This window comes from Strigops habroptila, chromosome 5, assembly GCF_004027225.2.
Source record: "Strigops habroptila isolate Jane chromosome 5, bStrHab1.2.pri, whole genome shotgun sequence".
Classification (NCBI taxonomy): Eukaryota; Metazoa; Chordata; class Aves; order Psittaciformes; family Psittacidae; genus Strigops; species Strigops habroptila.
In genome coordinates this window covers 20,151,208-20,167,269 of record NC_044281.2, presented here as the reverse complement: position 1 = coordinate 20,167,269, position 16,062 = coordinate 20,151,208, and the positions used below count along the sequence as shown (strand labels likewise).

General features: G+C 49.5%; 1 protein-coding gene across 3 annotated transcripts in view; it reads left to right on the top strand.

Moving 5' to 3' along the window:
• The window catches only part of GAD1 (glutamate decarboxylase 1), a 37,179-nt gene that overhangs the window by 1,802 nt on the left and 19,315 nt on the right, over positions 1-16,062 (top strand). For all 3 annotated transcript variants that reach the window (XM_030488805.1, XM_030488804.1, XM_030488806.1), the window contains exons 2-7: positions 117-254; positions 2,122-2,184; positions 7,127-7,285; positions 8,023-8,265; positions 10,303-10,393; positions 15,203-15,315. In XM_030488805.1, the coding sequence (XP_030344665.1) occupies positions 185-254; positions 2,122-2,184; positions 7,127-7,285; positions 8,023-8,265; positions 10,303-10,393; positions 15,203-15,315 (739 nt within the window). In that variant the 5' untranslated portion in view covers positions 117-184. The remainder of the gene's footprint in view (positions 1-116; positions 255-2,121; positions 2,185-7,126; positions 7,286-8,022; positions 8,266-10,302; positions 10,394-15,202; positions 15,316-16,062) is intronic.

Below are 16,062 nucleotides of genomic sequence, written 5' to 3'. Positions count from 1 at the left end.
AGGGACCTGCGCGGCTGAGGCTGAGCTGCAGACCGCCGCCCGCCTGCCCCCGAACGGGACTCTGGTGTGGTTCTCCGGGAGACCAGACTTCTAAAACCGCCTTTTCTTCCTTCCAGCAAATTCCACCCCTCGAAGGAATATCGGAGGAAACCCGGACTCCGGGAACTGGGGCTTTGCTGAAGGGATGGCTTCCTCCGCTCCCTCGTCCTCCAACGACGCTCCGGACCCCGCCCCGACTAATTTACGACCCACAAGTAGGTTTTAATATTTTCCTCGTTTAAAGTGTTTTGGAGGCTTCCTCTACCTAGGCTGGGAAAGACCAATTTCGAAATGAAACGATAAATCCGCGAAGCCCCGTTCCGCGCCTGTAAGCAAGGTGCGGAAAGTGTTTTACACAAAGAAACCATCTTCCTGGTGGCAGCGGGAGAGGTTGGTCTGTGGCGGATAACAAGCTGGAAGGAAAAGCCCACCTCGGCGGCCAGCGCTGCCTTTATCTTACAGCCACATTTGAGGGATCTAAACGATAAAATGAACGCCCCAGATGGCAAAAAAAAAAAATATCGGGATGCTGTAAGGGAGGTTGTGGAGAAAAGAACGAGTTAAAGGGCGAAGTGGCTTAAAGCGGGTGTTCCCCTCCTTATCTTTTATAAATGCTAATGCTGCAGCTTCCTTTCAGGCTACACTGAAGCCTGTAATCAAGCGAAATTTGGATGCTAATTGTAGCTTTTCAAAGCCTTGTGTTCCTAATTGCTCTGAATTCGCCTTGAGTTATTGAGGTGTGAGTGGGAAGCAGAGGCTGCTGCAGGTGGATGGAGAATCGGTTTATAGCTCCGCCAGGCAATTCAGACCGTCGCCTACTTAAAAAAAAGGAGGCTCGATGCTATAAAGCCTCAGAGACAAAGAGCGGACAGCAGTAAGAAATGAGAGGCTGTCAGGCACAGCAAAGCGAGGAATAGCTTTTACCCTGAAAGGGCTACGAGGCACGAGCATCGGGGCCGTTATTATCATTATTCTGCAGCTGGAAGGGGCAAGGGGGGGGGCGAACGGCAGTATCGGGTCTTGTTCTGGGCGAGGTGACAGGCACCGCTGTCGCCGGCTGAGGTGTCACACGCAGAAATCGAATTAAATGCAACGCATCTAAACAGGAGATCGCGGCTGGGAGCAGCACCCCGCCCTGCCCTGCCCGCCCGGGCTCCCCGCCTCTGGGAGGGCAGCGCCCAGCCGAGAGGGCTCCTCCGCCCGGCCCTCCGGCTACACCTCCCTCGGAGACTCGGCCGCCGCCCGCCCCGGCGAGCCGGCCCCTGCCCAGCCCCTCCGTGTCTTCCCCTCTCACGCCCCGACGCTCCCTCGGCTCTGTGGCCCCGTCAGCGACACACACACACTCCCTGCCTCCCCCTCGGCTCCGTCGCGACCACTGCCGGCCCCGCGGCTGCACCGAGGCCGCGGACGAAGGCCCGGGGAGGCTCGGCTGTGCCTTGTGCCGCGGCCGACGCCCCCTTCATCTCAGCCCCGAGCTTCGCCCCCCGCTTCTGCCGGGCTCGGCTGAGGCCGACCGGGATGTGGCTTCCGGGGCTGGCAGGAGCCTGCCCCATCCGCCGGTGGGGTCGCAGCCCCGGCGCTGCCCCCTCCCAGGAGCCTCTCGGCGGCTTTTCCTCGGCCATGCAGGGCCGGCGGGCGAAGGGCTGCCGGCCCCGGGGCAGCCACACCGCGGGCCGGGCCGCGGAGCACAGGGTGCTCCGGGGCAGGGGCCCGGCTGGGAGTGTCCCTAGAGCGGCCGTCGACGGCTCCTCACTCCGTCCGAGGTTTAGTCATGCAAGTCCGATCATCTAGGCAAATACTATTTTTCACCCAATTAATTCCTGAACTCTTTTGTGACCCCATTTCACGCCACTTTATTTTAAGCTGCCACTTCCCTGGAGCCCCGCCAGTAAATTATTAGATGCTCGGATCCCGAGTGCCTCTCCCTCTCGTCTCGGCGGGCCAGCCTGTCACCTCGCTGTCAGCCGGGCCACAGCTGCCCCGCGCCCGGCACGTTCCGGCGCCGCCGGGCTCGGGATCAGCCGTTCCTGCCGGCGGGGGGGCCGGGCCGCCCCAGCGGAACGATTCTGTCTTCTCTTCCAGCTTACGACTCGTGGTGCGGCGTGGCTCATGGGTGCACCAGGAAGATTGGGCTGAAGATATGCGGTAAGTCTCCCCGTGCCTCGCTGTACGGAACCCTCCCCGCCGTGCTTCGCGCCGGGGCCCGCGGTCCTCCCGCCGCCGGTCGGGGCAGCGCCTGTGACCGACGCCTAGCGCCCCCTGCCGGCCGCACGGCGGCCCGGGTCCCGCCGCTGGCACCAGCAGCGGTTTCCTGCCTTGGATTTGCCTTGGCCGAGACCTTCCTCGTCCGCCGCGGGAGGTTTGGCTGCGGCCCCCGCCACCCGTCCTGCGATTAACGGGGACGGGGGTGCGGGGGAGTGCGGGTGCCGGCCATGGAGGGGAGCGCAGGGCCCGTCGGGGAGGCTGGCGGCGAGGAACGAACCGGGGGTTTGGCCACCCCTCACTGTCTGAAATTTTTCAGCCTTATCAGACTGGAAAATACTGATCTCCTGGGGGAAAAAGATTAACGAGAGCCTTATTAAAGAGCAATTCGTCAGCTTGCTGTGCTGGTAAGATAGCGCTGGCAGCCAGTCAGCGCGCAGGCACATGAAATGCAGGAAGGAAAACAAATGCACAATCAGATCGCAACGTTATAGCAAGAGATTCATTTGCCGATAACAAGCTGTCTTCCTTCTCCAGTATTCTCAGTAGCGCCTTCGCTTTCGGAGACAGTCAAATCTTCAGTTTGTGGTGGGCAGAATTGTTCAGCATAGCCCTTGCCCCTTAGGAATAGAAATTATTTCCCATTTTCCTCAGCTAGCTACCTCTTTTTTTGGGTGGCGGGAAATTAGTTCGTGGGAGAAACGGTCCTTTTTTCAAAGCAAAGACATATTTAAATCTCCTGCCCTACTTGCCTGAGTCGAAGCTCATTCGCTAAACGTTTTGTTACCTGGAAGTTTGGACTGGAAAAGAACCGGGCTGGGAACGTTTAGCCCTGTGTCTATTAGCGATTTCATCGGTACCCGCAGGCGACATTAACGAGTAGTCGCTTAGTTCTATAAATAGCTCCTGATCTGGGTTTAATGGACCGTTTCCCTACCAGCCCCGTCAGTGGCTGGAGCGATGGGCTTTTTCATCATCGTTTTAATTTAGCCCGGCAAGCAGAACTGATAAAGTAACGCACCGTTAGGCTTGTTCCGGGTTGCTAGACTACCAGGGTTACGGAGGGACAGCGCGGTTTTTTCGCCCGGTGGGCTCAAATACACTGCGAATGAAATATCCCACCATTTTGGATCTGAGACAGGCAAGAGAGAGAGAATGTAGAAGAGGCTGTGTGATTGGAGTTCAAAACAAGCAGGGCTGCTGTGGGTTTGGCTCTGGTTTCATTTTCTGGCTTTCCCCTCACACACCCACACACACCCCCCGTTTTGCACGAAGAGTACACCCTGATTAGTGATTGTGTGTTGGGAATAATCACATTCGGTCGCGACCACTGTTTCGCTCGTCTGAGCCCTCCCACTTGAATCTATAACACCTTCACAAAGACAGAGAGAGAAGGTTGCCTTTGGTGAATAGATAGAGACAAGTATTAAGGTTGCCAGGAATCCTAATTAAACGTGCTAAACCAGTTGACGTTTGATTATTACAGATGATATCCCCTCGTCCTTACCTTTCACAAAGCATCATTCCGGACCTTAAATATGGTGCAGCCACAAAGCTATTGTAAATCAGGCGCCTCGGAATTGTTCTTTCTGTGTGTATCACGCAGAAATCGATTCATTTTGAACGCAAACTTTAAATAAGGGTTGAGTTCAGCGGCAAGGAAGGTCTTGAACAATGAGTCCGTTCTTCCACCTGTGTTATATATTAGGGGTTTGACATTTTCGGTAATTACGTATCCAAGATGTATGTTAATTCTTCTCGAACAACTGATCGATTTAAGGATTAGCTCTTTTCCTTTCTGGTTGAAGGCCATCGTCTAGAAAGAACCCAGCCGCTGCCACACCCCCGTGCTCTTCGTCTCTGCACATATCCGCTTAAAAGAAAAGCAAACATATTTTAAAGCGGTTTAATGAACTGTCACGGCGCGCAAGTACGGGCAGGTTTCCCCCTGTGCCTGGAGTTGCTCGCTGCACCTTTCATTCCCACCCCGACAACTATTGCTGCTCTTGGGATCGATCCTGTTGGCATTTGCTCGGCGCCAGCAGAAATACTGGACGTAGTAAAATTGCTCAGGTGCGCCTTCAGCTGCTCGGCCCGGCCCAGCGAGCAACGCAGGAAGCGGGATTTCAAAAGCAGCCATGTGGGTTAGAAATTCGGGCTCATCTTCGGAGTCATTCGGATTTACGCCGTGGAGGGCACCGGGATCTCCTGCAGCCGCCACCGACGTGCACCGGGGCCCGGCAGGCCCGTCGCTGCCGCGGAAGCTGGCCCGGCCCCCCCGCCGCAGGGTTGCGAGGCCGAGGGGGGGTCACACGCCTACCTTGCGCGAGGCCCGAAGTGAAGTCACGCCGGATTTGTGGTCACGCTAAAAACTGAGAAACCCCCTCGCTAGCCTGCTTCGGTCGGCTTTTGAAAGCGCATCGCTGAGAATTCCTCTCTGTGGAGCACCTGCGGGAGGTGGCGACTGTTGGGAAAGGCTGCGCTCCCCGCTGCTGCAGGAGAAGCAGCGCGGATGCTGTTTCGTGCGCCGCTACTTGCTGGATCTCTCCTACGCTGACCTTACTTTTCACCTGGGATACAGATGAAGGTGATCCCCGCGGCAGTCGGGGATCGCAGCCCAATAGGGAGGGCTGCCGCGCTGCCCCGCAGCGGGGCGCGGGTCTGCGCTGAGGAGCGGCCCCTACCTCCAGGGAAGAGCCGGGGACAGGAAGGTCCCCGCCGGGCTCCCCATGTACAGGAGCCTCCAGGTCCCTGAGGTGCTGACGTGACACGTTATCCACAGCCGAGCGAGCCGATGCCGGACGGCAGCAAATTTCTCCTTCAGGACTCTAGAGACGCCCCATTCGCGGGCGTACACATCCGCGGCCTGAGGGGCCCCGCGCGAAGCCACCTCGAGCCCCAGCTGGTCCCTCCGACTTCGGTACATAATAACGGGGCCGGGAGCCCCCGCTGAAAGAACCGCCGTGAAGTCTTTTGGGCGAGGGACGAGCTCCGTGGCCCTGGCGTGCTGCCACCGCCGCCTCCTTGGCGCTGCTCTGGTTAGGACAGACCCTTCAGCGAAGCCCCGGCCTTTCTGAACCCGAAACGGAGGCAGCTGCAGCCGTGCTCGGTTACTGAAGCGCTGCGCGCTCCTTTCCCAGCGAAGCCTCCGAGGAACGCGTCTGCACGCCGAGAAGAGCAGCGGTTGCGCGGCGGGAAGAGCTCCTGTGCTTGTGGTGGTCTCTTCTCCCCTCACTCTTTCCGCTGAGCATCGCCACCGAGAGCGTAAGAGAAAGACAAATGGAAAAAGAAACCCAAATGAAGCCACAGGGCCTGGGGCAAGAGGATCGTCCCGGAATTCAGTCTAGACTGCACCTGCTTCCCTGGCAGCCGCTCCGCCTCATGCGCAGGTGAACAGCACTTGCTGTTGCAGGAACTAGTGATCACTGCGAGAGCCGTTAAAGCAGTAACAACAAAAGTAAAATAAAATAAAACGTCATCGATCCTGGACGCCTGCTCTTAACTTACACACGAAGAGAGTTCTTTCTGTTGTAACTCGTATTCCTAAAAGCATCATAGAAAGAAACTAATTAGTAGAAGATCAATACTAAAAGACAAAATGTGGAACATTCACTGAACGGATGAGCTTGACAAACCTGTCTGTGAATAGCCCTCCTGGAGACGCATTTAGGCTCCCTTTTGAATAGGGACATGGGCCCAGCAGCTCAGTGTCCGGCTGCAGGGGCCGCCAGCCCCGGTTCGCCATGGGGGCTCCGGAGGGCTGGGGCGTTTGACCGGGAAGCAGAGCGTGCTGGAGAGAAGCGGCGTCGCGGGACGAGGGTGAACGGAGTTACGGCGTTGGTTTCCTTCCCCGTGAAGTCCTCTCTGGCGAATGTCCCCAGCCGCGACGAGCGTTGCTTTCAGTTGTTACTTGTTTTAAAAGGAAAGAAAGAAAGAAGAAAGGAGGCCGGCGCTGCCGTCCTGTCTCCTCCAAACGTGCAGGCACGCTCGCTGCAGACCGGGAGGTCAAAATCTGATGCCTTCGTTAATAACGAAAAGCCCGACACTGTGCATGCTTTAATGGGCATGGGTTTAATGGGTCAGATGCTGAAAATGAAATGTTCTCCCTGCCTTGTTAATGTGGTCGGGTCTCGCTACCCGCCACAGGCCCTGCGTGGCGCCCACCGCCCTATTTCTGGGGGTGAGGGGATTTATTTTTGCCGCTGCACATACAACAGCAGTTGTGATCGCCTCCTGGGCTCCAGGGCTGCCTCTCCGGTGAGAGTGGAGCTCCTGGCACCTCGGGGGTGATCGGTCTTAGTATCACAGCATCTTTTCAGGTGGAAAATCCGCGTCTCCTAGAGAAGTGCCGGTAGGTACGGATAGCGGGAAAGTGGTGTTGATGGGTGCTGCCGGTGTCTTCAGAGCTCTGGCGCTCTCAGGACGGCTGCTCCGGAATGGCTGTTCCTTCTCCTGCCTTTTGTGCGTGAGAGCACCACGATGAGAACTGAAAGTGGCCCTGATTTTAATCATACATCATTGCCCTTGTCTGTTAGGTCCATAAACTTCGCCTGCGGGCTGAAATAGCATTGACTCATCCTGAACTCTCTTCCAGTGGCTGGTTACTGAAGTGGAATCTGTCTGATCGACTTAATAAGAATTTACCACTGCACTAAATGACGAAAATTTGTGTTTTTGCATGGCTGCGTTTTTGCAGTTGATGGTATTTTGAGCTCTCCCTCCTGGAGGCAAATAATCCCCATAAATACTCTTATTCCTGACCTCGTTAGTCAGATTCAGAGCCAACACCGCTTAGAACCGTTGTCTAGCGAGCTGCTTTGGGTATTTCTAAACATGTTGGGAAGTGAGAAAACTCTGACCTGTGCACCTTGCAATAACAATGTAGGGTTCCTGCAAAGGACCAACAGCCTGGAAGACAAGAGCCGGATTGTCAGCTCCCTGAAGGAAAGGCAGTCCTCCAAGAGCCTGCTGGCATGCGAGAACAGCGAGAAGGAATCCAGATTCCGGCGCACCGAGACAGACTTCTCCAATTTGTATGCCAGAGGTAAACACTCTTCACAGTTTCTGCTTGCTCTAGCTCGGGCACGTCCTTTAGCAGTCTGCCCTCACCTCTCTTGGAAACGCAGCCAGGCTCAGCCCGTGCTTTTGCTTGGTTGTTTTTGAATGAGGCTCTGGGTGTGTGTTTGCTGAGAGCCGCCCTGGCGATGTGAGCAAGTTCCTTGAAATGCAGTTTTGCATTCTCTGGGCGGATTCCCTGCAGCTCAGCTCCAGCGGTTCCTCCGGTGTCACTCCAGATCTAGCCTGCGGGAGGAGAGTCATTTAATATTGTATTTCCTCCTCAGTAAAATAGCAGCGAAGCCGACTGTTTTTGCTGGAACGGGACCATTGACGAGGAGGGTGGGGAAGTGAAATCGGTCCCTTCGCGGGCGGCTGGGGAAAGCGTTGCAGGAGAAGGGCAGTTGGGATTTGGGGTGCTTTTGCCCCCCGCACAGCGGTTGCGTTGCAGGGTATACTCGTGACCGGGTGCCTCGGAGGTACCCGCGCTGTTCCCGTAGGCGGCCTAGGCTCCCCCTTCCCCACCGGGGACAGGGGCCGGCAGCCCCGGCGCGGCGGCGGGTTCCTCTCGCCGGGGAGAGAGCGGAGCCAGGCGCCTGTCCCGCTACAGCCTGCGCTGGGGCCGCTGCTGCCATCCAGGTCCTGGGAGCCCTGCGGGCGGCCGAGGCAGGTTCATCTCCACCTCTGGCTCCAAAAGCAACCGCTGACAGCTGGTTTGCCCCGTAGATTTGCTGCCCGCCAAGAATGGCGAGGAACAGACCATGCAGTTCCTGCTGGAGGTTGTGGACATCCTCCTCAACTACGTGAGGAAGACGTTTGATAGATCCACCAAAGTGCTGGACTTCCACCACCCGCACCAGCTCCTGGAGGGCATGGAGGGCTTCAACTTAGAGCTTTCGGACAATCCGGAGTCCCTGGAGCAGATCCTGGTGGACTGCCGGGACACGCTGAAATACGGAGTGAGGACAGGTAGGTTCTCTCGCACTACTCTGGAGAGTCCCTCCAGGGTCTTTTCTCTGGCCCACGGTGAAAAGAGCCCACATCCTCTCCACGCCCTCCACTCTGCCTCCCTGGAGGCTCAGCTCCAGGGCTGTCTGCGGGCGCTGGAAAGGTCTCTGCTCAGAAACTGAAGTTATTGATGCTCCATCCATCCCCGGTGGGCAGGGCTCGGTGCTGTTTGCAGAGCCCAGAAACAAGTTTTTAAGACGTAATCTTTTTCACTTGATGAAATGCGAGCTGTCTGTATCTCCGGGGAGCAATATCATTAGGTAAATGAGGGCATAAATGACACTGAATTTGCAGTTTTTCTTCTTTATGTTCACCAGACGTTTAATGAAAAAGAGACTGAAATCTTAGGAATCATCAATAAAGGAACCCTGTGGATTTCAGCCCATTACCCAGGAGCCCCGCATGTCCAGGTCTTTCTGAATCAGATAGAAATGCCCCTTTATAATCACTTCTTTTGCTGAGTGAGCCAGGTTCTAGAGCAAAGTCTGTGCTCTTTCAGGTTGTTGGGCCTGAAATGTTTTATCATATATCAGCAGAATGCTCGACTGGCAGCAAGCCCTAACCAGGCAGGTCGGGAACTGGAGTGGTAACGGAATGGAGGCCATGTCCCCCCATCCCCAGTCGTGCTCCAGCGTCCGAGGGCTGCTGAGCTCTGCCCAGCGAGCTGCCCCTTTCGGCACGGCTCGGCTCGGCTCGGCAAGCGCTGCTTGGGAGCTGTAGAGAGAGGCTTTTGTCTGCCCGCCTCTGGTCAGGCAGCCGTGCCTCATCCCGACATCCCTTCCCTGGAACTTCCGCGGAGCCGGCCGGACCCATCCCCGGGAGCTGAGGTGCAGGTATTCGGTCTCTCTTAAGCTCTGTTCAAAGCAGCGCCTAGTGCAGCTTTAAAGGAGAGCTGCCCGGGCCATGTGATGGCCTAGGATACACACCCTGGCTTCCCGGGCTCACGTTCTCTCTCCGGGAGAAGCTCCCTCTGAAGCCAGCGAGGATGAGTCTGCAGCCCAGCCTAAGGAGACCGCAGGCTCGCTGACAGCATTGGAGGTGTCAGCGAAATGTCTCTTAAAGTAACTTCTCAAACTGCATGTCATGGCGAGGGAGGCAAGTGGTATCTGAGGGCCCCAGCCCTGAGCTGCTTGGCTGCTCCAGGATAAGAGCAGCCCGGCCGCTTCCCCCCCCGCTGCGCCCCGTGTCCCACAGTTTCCGTGGCAGCCTCTCCTTCGGGATGTGCCGGGACGTGGCAGCGCCGTCAGGCTCACGCTTCCAAAGGTTCCCGCTGACATCGCTGGGAGCAGAGTCGCATTTATTTCTTTATGTCAAATGATGCTGATGTTCTCAGTGATGAGCCAGATGCGACGTGACAGGGTCCCTCCGGGCGTCGAGCGCTGACCCCCGCTCTCGGACTGGGCTGTCCCCAGCCTGTCATCTGTATGTCCTTTCCCAAGAGAGCCGAGGCAAGGGCTAAATCATGACAGCTTCCCCTTCTCCTCAAAGGCTCAGCAAGGGACCGGATCCTCCGCACCCCTCCCGTACCGGGCAGCCTCTGTATCAGCGCTGAGCCTTCCCTTCTCTCCCTATTCAGATGCTAATGCCCACAGCCCCCGCAAGTTGTCGCTGCCAAGTACACCCCCCACGTCTCCCCGTCCCCCTCCGACCGCTCGACTTCCCGGTGGGACGGGCGGCTCTGGAGGTGGGCTAGCCCGCGCCCTTGCACGGGTTTCGGAGGTGTTTACGGGCTCAGTCGGCCCCTGGGTGCTGTCTTTTCATTTAAACGCTAATGATTCCATGCAGGAGCTCCCGCCAAAGCGGCTTTTCAAGTTCGGAACAAGACCGTGGATGCTGGTTAACGGTCTCCCTCTAAGCAGGACTTGCTTTGAAAACCTCGCTACGAGTGTGCCACAAGTGCGAAGCTATCGCTTGTGTCAGAATGGTTGGACGCTTTAAATCTGAAACCTGACATTTACCGGTGGAGTTGCTCTAAGTTGCTCTCAATTCTCTTCGCAGGTCATCCTCGCTTTTTCAATCAGCTCTCCACAGGGCTGGACATCATTGGCCTGGCCGGGGAGTGGCTGACATCGACTGCTAATACAAACATGTAAGCAGTGTCTTGTCGACAGCGTCTGTGAGCGGTGCTCACGGCGGCTGCCATCTAGCATGGTAGACATGCATTTTCACAGACCTGTGTGATTTTCTTCTTTAAATCACAACTGCTGTGTCTTCAAATAAAAGCGTCTCCTATTTTTCTTAATATGGCAGTAATGCAGTGAGAACTGTTAAATAAAGCTGAACAGTTTTACATTTCTGATCAACAGAAATGCAAATATCCCAGAGCACATGGTAAGTTAAACATGGTGATTCTAATACAATCACATGAAATGATTTTTCTTCTATTGGACCAATCTTCTTTCTTCTTTCCTGATTTCTTGTTAAAGCTTTGTCTCTAGACTGAGTAATTCTGCAGCTTCTGGATGGCTTCAAAATGATGTAAAATGTAGCATTGAAAATTAATTTGATTATAATGAAGGAATTAGTCTAAGATTTATTAAAATTGTATATAAATAGATAAACGGAAGTATTAAAAAGTTAAATTTTACATCTAGAACATATAAACGAGACCTTGAGCAACCTGGTCTAGTGGAAGGTGTTCCTGCTCATGGCAGGGAGGTTTGGAACTAGATGATCTTTAAGATCCCTTTCAAGCCAAACCATTATATGATTTTATGAATCTATGAAACTTTCCCTAGTTTTTCTTGACCTCAAAATGAATGAAAGCTAGATGTGAATGCAATGTATTATGTTGAATTTTTGCAACAGAGTGTTGCAATGAAAAGACCCAAACTCTCCCCAAAACCCACCACCAAACCAAAAAACCTAACCAGTTTTTATTTATATATTTAATTATATTTGTATATGCTTAAAAATGTGATCAGAGTCCAAATACTTGGCCAGGTAACAGATTGCTCTGTTTTAGTCCTGTATTGGATGTGTTTAAAGCTACCTCTGTTTTGGGTAGTTTGTTGCTAATTGGCAGAACACAGGAAATATATTTGCAGATGGGGAAATCAACAATATTTTCACTGGCACATCCGTAAGTATAAGGTTCATTAAGTATAGCTGATTACTAGCAGCTCTATGTAGATGATGAGCTGTGCCTGTTTAGTGACATTAGCAATAAAGAAAAATACAAAAGGTGCTCCAACCAAAACCAGCCTGCTCTTCTTGATAATTGTCTTCTCAGTTAGTTCTCTGGTCACTAAAAATTGGTACGAGATATTCAGGTTTAAAAGCTCATTGGGAAGAAACTCCAGCAGCATATATTGTAATTGTAAGACAAATGCTGCAAAGTGCTTTAAAGTGTGAAAACAAATCTGATTACATTTCTAAAAGAAAACTTTGATTAAATATGACCAAAACATACTTCACATCATGTCATTTTTTGCAAGCCCCTTTTCTTTTGACTTAGTTATTCTAGCTTAGTTATCCTTTTGTAATCGATTGCACAAATCCAATAGTACATAATGGAACTCAGCTCCATGGCAGACTGTGATGGTATTATGAAATATTGACGTCATTATTAAGAACATTAAACTCATTTCTGAAGAGTAACTTCTCTTTTTAAAATAAGGTTGCTTTTTCCTTTGGTTTTAAAAATGAATTGTTAAATAGCTAGTGTTGTAAAGCTAGTTTCTGATCCATTTAAACTTATCTTGAACATATCCTGAAAATGATTCTCTGCAGTATGAAAATTGAGTATCTGTTTGCTTGTATGAGGTATAGCCAATGCAAAAGAATCATAGAATCATAGAATGGTTAGGGCTGGAAAGGACCTTAAGATCATCTAGTTCCAGCCCCCCTGCCATGGGCAGGGATGCCTCACACTAGACCATGTTACCCAAGGCTCTGTCCAACCTGGCCTTGAACACCGCCAGGGATGGAGCATTCACAACTTCCCTGGGCAACCCATTCCAGTGCCTCACCACCCTCACAGAAAAGAACTTCTTCCTTATATCTAACCTGAACTTCCCCTGTTTAAGTTTAAACCCATTACCCCTTGTCCTATCACTACAGCCCCTGTTGAAGAGTCCCTCTCGGGCATCCTTGTAGGCCCCCTTCAGGTGCTGGAAGGCTGCTATGAGGTCTTCACACAGCCTTTTTTACCCCTTAATGCATCATGCTCTTTTTTGCAGCAAACCAAGGTCAATATGGTATGCTTTTAAATAACACAGTAATTGCAAGTAAGATTAAAGCAAGATGATGTAAAATATGATTCAAAGAACTGACAGAGAAGGTTATTAAAAATAGCCAAATCATCTCTGTGAGCTCTGAGAAACGTTATTTGTTTTGACCAGTGTTCCAGCACAGAAGAGCAAGTTCTGACCTTTACCTAGAAACTGTTGTAACCTATTTCAGTTAACACAAGTAAGTAACAGTAACACTGGATTATGGTAGGGAATGTTTTCCATTTGCCTTTTTTCCTTTCTACCTATAAACAATATTTAAAACATTTATGATCAATTAAAAATACGTGTTTTGAGTAATCAAAACATCTGTACTCTGTTAAGATTTTAAATTGGCATTAGGAAATGTTACTTAAATGTCGCTGTGAAGATAATATATTAAACATAATAAGCTTCCCACATTGACTTGGAAATAATGTATCAATGTGCTATTTATAGCTCAATCACTAATCAAAAGGCCTTCAGGGTGGAAATTTCCGAAGTTGCCGTTATTCATCCAGCTCTAGGGATCTGTAGTCCAGGGCATTTGCTCACCATGCAGCAGACAGCTGAGTTAGAAAGCAGTAATATTATCTGGAAGTTCTCTTTATGCCCACTGTTAGCTGAGATGAGAGCATTATATTGGTGTTTTCAGTATAAAGCATTTGTGCTTATTAAGATGTAATATAGAAAAATGATGCAAAATGCTTTACGTTTATTCACAGAATGCTTTTTACATACTGGCAAACTGGAGAACAGGTAGCTAGTATGATTTGGCCTGGTGAAATGATTTGGCCTTTACGTCAGAGCAGAATTAAGGTAGCACTGGGCACTACTGAAAGACCCATTCATTTATTCTTTTAGTAAAGAGCTGAGACTCACAACTGTTTTAGTTAATTCACAAAAATACCTTAAAGGTTGTAACTGTACAAAAAATCTAGTCCCCATTTTTTGGCAGGAGATAGGTTTTAAAATCAGACAGTTCCTTCCAAGCCAAGCATATTTTCTGAGTTTAACTGATTTTTTCAAAATCATTGAAGTTTAAAGGAAATAAGTCAAATTGAACTTTAGCAAGATGTGATTTTAAAAATCACAGTGGTAATCTAATACAGCTGCATTGGCCTTATTTATAATCATCTGCAGACTTCTTTTATTTCTTTTTCAGTCTCTGGAAACTCAAAAAATAATTACATAATAAAATAAATAATGCTATTTCACTTAGGTGTAAGTATATTCGAAAATCCCCCTGTGAATTCTTCATATTTTATATACAAAAAACTTATTTAACATCACATACTTTTTGTACAAGTCTTTAAAAGTCTTCTGGGAAATATGTAAGGATCAGTATGCAAGGTCTCAGGACAAAAATCAAAATGTTTTTAAACTGGTGAAAAAAAAATCCCATTGACTTAAACATATCTTGTATTAGACTGCGGTGATCTAGATACCACCAAGTTCCTGTTGAATTCAGCTGGTCATTCTGCCTAAATTAAGACTGGAATCTGTCCTAGTCTTGGAAACATTGTTTGCAGACACCAGCTGGTTTATTGGCAGCACCCAAACTCCAGATCAGTTGTTCATCTGTCTGTCTCGGGGAGTTCTAATGCTAATAAAAGTAAATAAGAGGTATTTTGGCTTCCAAAGATAGCAATTGCAACAATTAAATTGCAAATACTTTTTAAACTTAAAGGAATGTTTTAAAAATAGTGGTGGAGTTTCTCTGATGGACTAAGGACAAATAACGATTGAATTAAAAATTGATATTCCAACTTAACCAGTGTAGCTGTAAATAAAATACAAGCTTTTCAGGCACACATTCTGTTCTTCAATCGTGTCTCCTTAAAGTTTTTCATACCTATTGTTAAAATACCATTTTAGTATTGGGGAGACAACACATACATTTTGGGCAAAATTGTTGAAGTGGAGGACATCAATCAGATCCAAAGTGTCAGGGTGTCATATTCTTACAGATTCCTTTGGAAATCATAAGTCGCTTGCTGAGTTTGTCCCTGCTTCCTTTTCCCCCCTCTTTTTTAACTTTTTTTCTTGGTATACACAGCAAGCAGAGTTTTTTTACAGCAGTAGCAATTTATCCATGTACCTTGATCACCAAAAATGGTTGTATGGCTGTCACTTTCCATCCCCATATCTCTCTGTGACATCAGGGCATACCAGACTACGCAGTGCTTTTTGCCCTCATTAAGTGAATACAATAGTTGACTGCTGACTTGTTTTAGGTAATTGGTAATTAGAAAATCATCATTTATAATTACTCTTGACAGTTATTGATCACATGGTATTGTAGAAATAAGTTGTCCTTGGAGATCGTCAACAGAATAAATCCACATAATTAATTGTATTTAGAGTTTGAAGCCCTAGCTCGATACTTCTAATTACAGTTGTGTTTAGCTCAGTGAAGTTCACTGTTTTCATAAGAATTTGGCAGTATGTTATTCCACAAGTGTGGAATTGGCACTTTGAAAAACAAATGTTTTACAGTACAATCTTGTACAGCAATCAGCAGTGCTATGGTGGTGATTGCAATACCAGAACCTCAATTTATAAGAAAACTTTTAGGAATCTTAAGCATTTTCAAAAAGAATCATAGACTAGGAATTTATTGTGGTTTTTAGAATCTGTATTTAATTCTCTTGGGTTTTTTGGTGTTTTTTTCTTTATCCATGCAGGTTCACCTATGAAATTGCCCCTGTTTTTGTCCTCATGGAACAAATAACACTTCGAAAGATGAGAGAGATTATTGGATGGTCAAATAAAGATGGCGATGGAATATTCTCACCTGGTGAGTGTTTGTTATCAGTTTTGGTCATTCGACTAAAACTTCAAAAGTTGAAATAAGCAGAAGCAGTTTCTGAGTGCTCATGATACCTGTAACACAAAAGAACGTGTCGTATATTTAGAAGTAGGAATGTTTTGTTTAAACATCCCACAGAAAAGTTGGTCAAAAACCATCTTTGAATATGGCTATGTATCATGGCTGGTCAACGTTTTAAAACTTGACTACAAGCTCTGGTTTATAGTTAAACATTTAAACACTCTTTTTTTTTTTTTCACTGAATTTCTGGAGGTGCTGAGCAACCACAATTCCTGCTGGTTAATAGCTCTTGAGAATCATGTACTGACTTCTTTGGTCAGTGAGGATTTGGGCTCACAGCCAGAAAAATACTGTGACTGCCTGTGACATAGTATCTGGAACATAATCTGACTGAATTCACGAGTGTGATTCTAATATGAAGACCAAGACAAAGTCTTGGTCTGTCCCATGAAGGTGATGTAAAGGCAGTCAGCAGCAACAGAAAAGCCTGGTAAACCATGTGGAAGTCCTGGGCCCATGTGTGGACAGTGTGGGTGCCCATCACTACTCCAGATTTCTGGTTTTGGTGTAGTGGGGACACCATCCTTTTTCAGAAGATGAAGGACAATTCCACTTCCTTTTGGAACAGCCCATGTAAAATCCAGGAATGCACACTTGCTTGGTCTCCAGTCCCATCTACTAGAAATGTACAGGTGTTTCTCAGTGTCCTTGTGG